The sequence below is a fragment of the Haplochromis burtoni genome, unplaced genomic scaffold, assembly GCF_018398535.1.
Source record: "Haplochromis burtoni strain Fernald_Lab_line unplaced genomic scaffold, NCSU_Asbu1 Contig_710, whole genome shotgun sequence".
NCBI lineage: Eukaryota > Metazoa > Chordata > Actinopteri > Cichliformes > Cichlidae > Haplochromis > Haplochromis burtoni.
Genome location: NW_024583071.1, coordinates 189,878 through 200,093, shown reverse-complemented (window position 1 = coordinate 200,093; position 10,216 = coordinate 189,878). Strand labels below are relative to the sequence as shown.

General features: G+C 40.7%; 2 protein-coding genes across 3 annotated transcripts in view; one reads left to right on the top strand and one right to left on the bottom strand.

Annotated features, from left to right (window-relative positions):
* The window catches only part of LOC102308902 (SHC SH2-domain binding protein 1), a gene marked incomplete at its 3' end in the record, with an annotated part of 5,896 nt that extends 3,798 nt beyond the window's left edge, over window positions 1-2,098 (bottom strand). Inside the window, 3 exon segments of the mRNA XM_042215380.1 lie at window positions 837-952; window positions 1,037-1,243; window positions 1,809-2,098. Of these exon segments, the coding sequence (XP_042071314.1) occupies window positions 837-952; window positions 1,037-1,243; window positions 1,809-1,947 (462 nt within the window).
* Window positions 2,099-5,420: 3,322 nt separating this feature from the next.
* Window positions 5,421-9,765, top strand: tssc4 (tumor suppressing subtransferable candidate 4). 2 transcript variants are annotated; one of them, XM_005949815.3, is made up of 2 exons: window positions 5,421-5,548; window positions 6,895-9,763. In XM_005949815.3, the coding sequence occupies exon 2, from the start codon at window positions 6,921-6,923 to the stop codon at window positions 7,794-7,796; it is 876 nt and encodes a 291-aa protein (XP_005949877.1). In that variant the 5' UTR covers window positions 5,421-5,548; window positions 6,895-6,920; the 3' UTR covers window positions 7,797-9,763. The 2 variants fall into 2 exon arrangements, with proteins under 2 accessions (XP_005949877.1, XP_042071312.1); XM_042215378.1 differs by lacking the exon at window positions 5,421-5,548 and adding an exon at window positions 5,712-5,816 and having other exon boundaries at window positions 6,895-9,765.
* Window positions 9,766-10,216: the final 451 nt, after the last annotated feature.

Below are 10,216 nucleotides of genomic sequence, written 5' to 3'. Positions count from 1 at the left end.
CAAGCTCCTTAGACAATGTATGAACATGCTTGTTTATTCCTGAAATTGTCACAGCAGATTACACATCTGGCCCTTCTGTCTCAGGACAGCTGACTACAAGCCAGATAAAGACCAGCTGGTCATAAGCTAACATCATGTCAGCATGTCAGGCTCTAGTGTCCTACAAATCACACTTTCCCTCTGATAAACACTTAGATTACATTCTTAAACAATATAAAAGTTTTTTCACTACATGTCAGAGTCTGGCAACGTTAGATCCACTTTAAGCAACGTTTCTCCTAACAGAGACTGCACAAAAATAAAACAGGCAAGACTTAGTGACAGAAAAGTTCAGAATATCCTCAACATCTCTGTCATGAGCCAAAAGTGACTGATCCATGCATCTCGACTCCTTTCACACTTACAGTTCCCTCCAGAGTAAATGATGTGGACAACAGACATTTTGACAGCTGAGGTAAACGGCGCACTGACAGCCTACAACCACTACAGCTGAACGGCAGCCAGCATCGTTTGTAGGCATTGCTGTAAAGGACTCGCTGGCCTACATTCTGTCATGAATGACATCAAGTCAGTGTGAGCCACAAACATCAATGTCACAAGTTCAAGATGCAATCGGTGTTTGATAAAGCTGACAAAGCTGAGATGGTTTTTGAACAAACTAATATTGCAAACTGCTGCACGCAGCTAAACATGATGCAGAGTGGAGTACACAGCTACAGCCATCACCCTGCAGACTCCGCTTTCACACGTGTCATCAGAGAGGGATGGAAAGCAGTCCTTACAGCGTCGTTATGACTAGACTGTGTGATCACAGGTTAATGAAAGCATTACGTTACCTCCACCAGAACATCAAAGATATCAGTAGACCAAAGAGCCAACCAGTCACATGGCTCCACCGTCTTCTCCAGGTAGTCTGCTGTGAAGTCCTTCACCTCTGAAGGCTTACAGTCTCCTACACACACAAGAACACAAGGACTGAGATCAGCAGTCTAATTTCTCAGAGTTATGATTATTAATATTAGCAGACGTTGGTTACCGAGCATGTAGTCCTGGTAGGCCTTGAACCTCTCGTAGAACAACAGGTGGCTGGTCTGGAACGTGTCAGGAAGACTTGAACTTCCTCCTGAAGGTGGCTCACGTCTCTGCAGCCCAGTCCCCGACGCTTCAGTGTTATAGTAGTATGTTCCACTGTCGTCATCACTGCCATCTTCATCTTTCTTCTCCTCCTCGTTTTTAAACAAGGCTGTTAAAGACGGAAACACCATGGAGGAAAATCTTTGTTCATATGGACTATTTTACTGGTCAAAAGCAATAAGACTGACGGACTGTGTTTCAATTAACCTCATAAATGAAATATTCAGCGTTTATTTCCTGGTTTATTTGTAGGGACTCCTGAAAAGCAAGTCTACCACACATCTGTTTGAGCGTTACCACTTAATCTGCGACACCTAACAGCTGGAGCGCATACTAGCATGTGGTACATTTGCACAGAGGGCTGAAAGAGCCATTCAAAATGTAAGCATAGCTTAGTGCCACAGTAGTGTTGAAGGTTCAGCCTACAGCACGATGTGTGCACGTTTATCTGCATCACTGTTGCAGAACCGTCTGCGTGGACGCGTCGCGTGAGCGAAACATGAAAGCTAACAGTGTTAACGTGACAGGCCTGCTACAAACACATATGCGCTGTCATTAGCACACATGGGTCAGTTAAGCAGTGCTAGAGCAGTCAAATGCACGGCAGGAAACCTACAAGCTGGTTCCTGTTTTAAAAGATTACAACGCGGACGCGGATGATCACTGCTGCTGACCTCGACTTATATCCGCCCCGCCGTAGCCTTTATCGGCCGGGCCGTTGTCCGTGTCTCCGTTACCAAAGTCCAGATTAACCACGACCACGTCTGACGCGTCGTTCCCCGGACACGCAGCATCCCACGAATCCTGCTCCATAAAGAACTTGTAAAATCTTTTCTTCTGCACGTTTAGGCTAAAAGCCACTAACGTCTCTTCGGAAAACAGTCACAAAACTAGCAGCAGCCACCCTGTTTTCAAAATATCCCGGTTTGGAGTGTCTCAACCAATCACAACAGGGCAGCTGCGGGATGGTCCGCCCCCTAGTGCAGACGTGTGGAGTAGCGTCCGCCCTGATGATTCTTATAATAATAATAATAATAATAATAAATAATAATAATAATAATAAATAATAATAATAATATAATAATAATAATAATTATTATTATTATTATTATTATTATTATTATTATTATTATTATTATTATTATTATTATTATTATTATTATTATTAGGGCCCGAGCACTGAGAGTACGAAGGCCCTATTGTGTCTGCTCCGTTTCTTCTTCTTATTATTATTATTCAGGGAAAACAAGGGCCTTTTTGAGGGCCTAAACATGCTCAAAAACTCATGAAATTTTGCACACATGCCAGGTCTGGTGATTTTGTATTTTTGTATTTTAATGGTTTTACATATCAGCACTGGGAAATGTCAGTGTAATGGTGAAACAGCAAAAAACCGGGGGGATTTTCGAGACTAATGAAAATGTCCGGATTTTCCCACAGAGGACTCATATGTGTGACTTCATCCCTGAGCAGCAGCTTTGTGGTTGTTCTGCGCTCACAGACGGGACAGACTGCGTGCATCAGCGCCTATTGATGTTTAAAAAAAATGCCAAAGCACAACTGCAGCTTTTCAGACGAACTGCAAAAAAAATTCCCTCGTACCTATTTTTCTTATACAGATGAGGCCTTATTTCTGTACCATTATATAATTCCATTTTTTAATTTCATATTTAAATTAACATATTTAAATGAAGGCAACGTTTAAATGTGTTAAAAATTTCATTAAGCAAACAGTATCATTAAAGTTCTTCATGACTGGGTCAAGTGTCCTCTGTTTTGGAAAATATGGTGATACAGACTGTATGTTGCAATTATTTTGTTTTAATGAAGAGGACACTGATGTCATTATAGGGTCCAGACAGATAGGTTGTCCATTTTTTAAGAGTGAAGAGGGAATGACATCTGTAACTGATTCTGCGAATGCCAGATTTAAAAAAAAAAAAAATTCAGAGTAATTCAGCAATGCTCAACTATCTGTGTCAGAGTCCCTTGATTAAATTGATTAAAAAAGAACTGAACACTGAGTTTTTAATATACACTGGAGCGGACTTCTTCGGCTTCTTATTGGCGGTTAGCAAGTAACGTTTTGGTGCAGTACCTCCACCAACTGGAGTGAAGTGTGAATGGTATACTAACTTTCTACATATATATCTAGGACTGACCTCACACCCTATTGTTTGCCAGTGGTAGTTTCAGTCAATGTGTAAATGTGCTGTTGATATGGTTATAGGGAAACCTGCAGTCAGCTGAGACTGAAGAAGTCACTTGGATGAGTGATGAAACGTGTTTCCCACTGAAAATGCTCCATCCAGACACACAGAATCAACCCTTTGGGATTTCCTTTCCTGGATGATTGAGTATACATCAAGCCATATATTTATAATATATAATAATAAAATTATAAACTATATTCTCTCTATTAACTTAAGTACCTCAACAAAAAAGAACATCTGAACTAGAAATTTGTCCAAAACGTCTTTATGTCCAGCTGCAATTTGTTGTTTTGTAAATTATGTAACAGTTCTCTCATATTTCGTAAAGAACAATAATGTTATACTGCCTCTTCTTGAAAACAAAAGTTCATTTTCCTGCAACATGGATTGCAGGATTCTTTATATGGATTCTTTTGATGTGCATTCTTGCCTGTGCATTTGGGACAAGCTCTTATCTTTTGCAAAGATAAATCAACAAATGAGGTTATTATCCCCCCCCCCCCCCCCCCACACACACACACACTTTAAATACTCGCTGAAGTAAAATGTATTTCCTCATTGCATTGAAGGCAGAAGTCAAATCAGCAACATTGCACTTCCTGTGCCCTTTGTGACTTTTTCCCACTGATCCACTGAAGAGGTGAGCTATTTATTAACCACTTGCTCCATACATTAAGCACAGGGGTCAAGGCCACTGGACGAAACTCACTAAGGGCTTTGGAACCTGGCCTGTTGAGAAGTGTCTTAATTATTTCTTAATTACACTAGTCTTCCGTATTCTAGGAACTATACAAGTATTTAATACAAACCAAAACAGTTTGATCAAGATCCTAAGTTCCCCTTCAACTGTGCTTAACAAGCTTTCAAAATGCTTTATATGGCTCAATCATAGACAAACATTTGCCAACCATTTCCTCAGACAGATGAATTGTAGTGCTCTGGGCTACATCAGCCATCACAGTCCATTGTCCTTTCTTTAAAATCTGCAGTATCAAAACAAGTATAAAATTATTGAAATTATTGGCAAAGGACAGACAGTCAACTGGACAGTGGTACATTTGGCCCTTCCCATTATCCCGTTCAGACCCTTAACATTAATCCCTTGTAATCTTGTCTACTGTGCAGCCAAAATGACTTGATTGCTTCTTTTTCCTTTCCCCAACGTAGTTTTAAAATCTCTTGACATGGATGATCCTCATTATGGGTATTTAAATTAAACCAGTATGTAGAACATATTCTCAGCTGAAGTGGTTTTTCTTGGTGTTGGAGTTGTTCTTATGGCACCTATAAATAATCTTAATGTTGATACTCTATGTTTTATAGTTTTTTGAGTAATGAAACTTGTGCTGAACCAAATGCTGTACTGCCATAATCAAATACTGACCTTATTAAAATACTCTCTCCCAACCAGACACCTCATAACATTTAAAACTCTTTTACATTTATAAATTATTTTTGGAATATGTACTTTCCAGGTCAATTTTCCATACAACCATATTCCCAAAAACGTAAATTGTTTTAACCTTTTCAAGTCATGAGTGTAAATTTGCAGGTTCAGATTTCCAGAAACGTTTTTCCTTGTTAAAAAATGTGCTTTTGTTTTATCCAAATGCAAAGGACCAATCCTCTATCTTATTAAATTCTTCTTTTATCTTTTTAAAAGCAAACGTTACATTTTACCCCTCTTCCAGATTATGCCATCATCAGAAAAGCCCAATCCATTCTCCAAATGTTCAAACTTATCAGTAATAATGATAGATCAGAATGTGGACTCTCTATACTTTCCTGGGAGAAACCATTCTCAGAAAACAAAACAAATCCCTGAAACACTTTGTGCTGTTCTTACTTGTATTCACCGATCATGTAAAAAATATATATAAAAAAAACATTGAACTATTAATTCCTATCTCCTTTAATTTTATTAAAAACATTCCGCGATATATCATAAGCTTTCTCCATGTCAAAAAAGGCAGCCACCGCACTCTCCTTCCAAACATAAAGCGGTGCATAGTATTTGTCAGGATGCTTCCCGGGCGAAACGCGCTTTTCTGTGTAGACTTATCGCGGGAGGCTCGTCTGATCCTTTTGCAGCCACAGTTTGTGGCCGCTGGGGGCAGCAGCTTCTGAGACGCAAGCGTAGAGGAAGTCGATGTTTACGCGTCGTTGTAAACTACCGGGTCGGTGTTAGCGCCAGTAGTCAGGTAAACCACTGACAGGGTGAAATGTTTTTTGAGAATGATCCCCGGCAGTTCTCTTATCGCTGCTCTGCAGCGCAACAGCACTTAGCATTAGCGTGCTAGCTGGCTGGACAGGAGCCGGGACTGCGCAGAATCAGTAACCCGGGAGATCCGCGCAGCGCTGTGCCAGAAAGTAATTTTCGATGTTTCTTTGTGTTTCCAACGTACAGTACATTTACTTCTATTGTTAGATAGGCTGTGGAGAACAGGGTTTGCAAAAAGGTTATATAAAGTAAGTCAGAGCTATACCGGTTACGGTTACAGTTTCTGTTGTCCTCTTGGCCGCATCTCTCTTTAAAAAGAATTTATGTTAGTGCCACTCTTTACCCGAATAAGTGAAGGATGTATAGCAGTCACTTTGTCAGCCACTGATTGCAATGTTTAACTTGAGTACTGAAGGTGAGAAGGACATGTCCTGGTCAAACATGACTCCATGATTCCTCACAGTGTTACTGCAGGAAATGCTCTCCAGAGGAAGAATCTGGTTTGATATTCCCAAGATTTTTAGGGCCGAGTACAGTAATCTCCGTTTGATCTGAACTTGGAAGAAGAAAGTTAGAGGTCATCCAGTTCTTTGAGACATTCCTGTTTTTAAACTAATTGATGGGTGGTGTCTCTGTTCATTGACAGATAGAGCTGGGAATGATGCTAATGATGGCAGTATGAAGGAAGCCTATATGATGTAAACAGAAGCACTTGCATGAAATGTGTGTTATTGGTTGAATGAGGCTTGCAGCAGAAAGCGCTTTGAGTGCTCACTTAAGTATAAAGGTCAGTGTATTATTATGGCTTACGCTCACTCTACAGTATTAGTGGCATGACTTAAATATTGTCATTAATAATTATCGCCATGTCGAGGGTGTTGCATGCTGAATTTGACATCACATCCTGTGTCACGTGCTTCAGTCGGTCGTGCACCTCTCACCCCCTCTTTTGTAGTGTGCTGTGGCTGCCACAGCTGGATTTCAGACACGAGTGTACAATCGTAGGGTTTTTTTTTACCACCGTTGTAATGATGTATTCCAGTAAAGAAGCTCAGAGACATTGAAACAGTTTGAAAACTTGGAGAGTTTGTGGAAAACACAAAGTATTGTCATCCAGTTTTGACTTGTCCAGAATCTGTATATCCTTATTGTCATTGTAACAGGAGTCCCTGCAGCGTCAAGAGAACAAGTTTAAATATAATTACAAAACAATAGCATGAAATGCTTTTTTTGATTTTGCAATGTTCTTTGAGGAACAACAGTTGAACCATGTTGGCCTTATGATGGTTATTTATAGCACAGCTCTGTTCCTTTCTCCCTCATCAGGTTCTCGTCAGAGTGTTGGTGTCAAGATGTGTGATCAGAAGCATGTCAGACAGCACGGTGATATGATAAACAGTGACGATGGCGACCAGCTGTCAGCCAGTGATGAATCTGAGCCTGAACAACAACCCAGCAGAGCTCCATTTGACCCAGACCTAGACCACAGTGATGATGATGATGATGATGTGTGTGCACCAGCAGCTATTCCCATATCTCAGAGTTCATTCAGTCTGAGTGGAGGGACCTCAGCCTTCTCTGACCGCAGCCACAGTATCTTTGACTGCCTAGACAGTATTGGCAGGCAGACTTTCTCCTCTCTAAATCAGAACACTGTTGCAGACGAATCCTCACTTCACAGTCAAAACACAAGCCATCCATCATCCATCTGTCCCACACCACCAAAGAAGAGATTAGTCCCAGACTACCTAGTGCATCCTGAGCGCTGGACACATTACAGTCTGGAGGATGTGAATGAGAGCAGCGATCAGGAAAATAGCAGGGTGGCTTATCAGTTCCTGTCCAGCCTGGGGCAAGAGGCAAGAGGCAGTTCCCCTTGTGACCTCCAGCACAAGATGATCTTCAGACCCAAGCAACTGCCGAAGGAACAACCTAATGATCAGCTTTCTCTTGTGAGTGCAAAGGAGACAGGAATGCATCTCAGTCACCTACTGGAGGAGGAGGAGGACGAAGAGGCAGAAGGAAGGAAAACAGAAGAACATCTAGCCAAAACTGAGAAAGGACAAAAAGGTGAAGAGAAGGACACGAGTGGAGCTATGGGTCAAGGAGAGGAAAAGAAAGAGGTGCAAAAAGAAAAGAAGGTAGAAGAGTCCAGGTGCCAGTTCACCTCCTTCAGGAATATGATGACTAAAAACTACAGGAAGCGTCCCGGCTGTGAGGACAACTGATGACAGCAGTGACGTCCTCACCGTCAGCAGCTCAGTGTTTCATCGTACGGTCATATGTGAACTGTACTCTTACTCCGCATGCCTTATCACCTGTGTTTGTTCTGTTTCAGCCAGCAGCGATGTTCCAGAGTGCTTCACTTCATACTTCAAGTTTCCTTATTGTAGAATTTTAGTTCCTGTTGTATTTGGTATTGTGAGATAAAGTGTTGAATTCAAAGGTTTTTGAGAAAATAAGAAATGGAAAGTTTTCCCAGTGATAGTAATTACTACCATTAAAAACAAATAAACACACCTTCATCACCAGTTTCACCAACACATTAATGAATGAGACAGGCAGTACACAAAATGTAAAGAGATGTTAAGTAAAATGAAGGGTTTATTATTTGCTACATCTTCCAATTTGAATAAACTGTCCTTTTTTTAATTGAAGAAATGGATCCAAATTACAAATGTTTGGATAAGTCAGTTTTAACCATTGATTTAACACTGTTGCCATCTTCTGGAATAAAACTGTTGTAAAGTTGTAAACTACTCGTCTAAAATTGTGTGGCTCCTCCGGCTGCTGAAACAGCTCTGAGCCAGGGAGACCCGACTCTGCGAGACTTCTGAGAGTCCCCTGTGTTACAGATCCTGTAAATCCTGATATTTTATAGGCAGGGCCCTCGTGGATCAGACTCATTCTTCCTGCAGACTAGACTGAACTGCGATCTGGGGATTTTGAAGGTCAAGTTAATACTTTGCACTTAGTCATATTCTGTTACCATCGGGCATTCTCCTGCCTCGATGGGGTACATGTGGGCTGCAGGTAGTTCAACATCGAGCATGAATATCGTGACACGAGAACTTTATGGGTTGATTTTTTCTTATAGGCAGTGTTCTAGCGTATCCTCTCCTAGTCCTAATGTATAGTCCTCAGTGAAGAGGAAAAAACCACGACCAGGTGACCAAACCAGCTTTCTCCATTGGCCCATGGCCCAGTTCTGAGATTCACTGCAGGTAAATCCCTGCTTCCAACACATTCACATAAAGAATTGTTTACCTTTGCCCTTTGACAGGTGGCCTAGTAAAAGACAGTCCGTGTTTAATAGTACATTTATTTCATTTTTTAGTGCCTCCAGTTTTGTGACTGATGGTTGTATTTCTATTTCTAATACAAAACCAACAAATGTAGGGATCTGAGCCATGACCAGTTGTGATAAGAACAAGTCCATTACAATTGATAAAGAAAATGCATTTGTGGGTTGTGCCCATGAAACACAGCCAAACAGCTTCTTCTGTTATTGAATCTTTTGAGCTTCTGGTACTCCAGGTGATGAGAGTCACATGGCTAATTGGGGCCTAATCAGCAGCACTTTTGGGTATGGACTACTGCAGCGGTGTCTTCTCCAAGCATGCTATGTTTGACTGATATGGACGGGCTTGGTCCAAAAGAGCACGTCAGCAACATGTCCACTGAACCTGAACATGTGGGGGACAGTTATTCTCAACGATGAGTCCAGATTCTGCCTACTTCACGTGTTCTGCTTCATTAATGAATTCTCCAATAAGATAAGATAAGATAACCTTTATTAGTCCCACACGTTGTTTGTTTCCCAAGCTATGCATTAGTAGAAAGAGATTGAAATCCTCCAACTAGCCACCTCCACAACACAGCTCAGAGAGGTTAAAAGGTCTTAATATCCAGCCTTATGTGAGTAAAAATGCTTTTCTCTTATTTCCTAATAATAAAGCATTTTTGGTCAAATATAAATCAGAATTAGTTTGATTAATATATAAATAAGAAATGTAGTTTGAGTAGTAGAAATAACTGTTCTAATGTCTGAGTTTGGTGGTGGTGGTGTGTGTGAATCTGAAAGTTTTGTAATTGTTTAACACAGAACTGTAATTATGGGTTTTGCTGAAAGTTGATTCATTTTGAGTGCAAATAAAAAAATAAATATGTTTAAGTTAAATGTGGGACGACAGCTCTGTCTGTCCTGGTCGTTGTGTCCCTGGGCAAGACACTTCACCTCCCGCCTACTGGTGTTGTCCAGAGGGGCCGATGGGCGATATGGCAGCTTCTGTCAGTCTGCCCCAGCTGTGGCTACAACTGTAGCTGCCTCCACCAGTGTGTGAGTGTGAGAGTGAATGAATAGTGGAATTATAAAGCGCTTTGAGGGTCTCGAAAAGTGCTGTATAAATGCAATCCATTATTATTATTATTATTGTTATTGTAATTCATGTTGTTTAGTTTATGAGTTCACTTCTCAAGAAATGGCTCCTTATTGACAAAACTGCGATTCATACACAGATGAAATGAACTGATAAAATGCATTAATGGCATTAAAAGACCACAACGAACACTGTCCTTTTTGTGAACTAGCTAATATATTGCACAATTGTTGTGCTCATTGTTGTGCAATCTAATAAACTTTTATTTG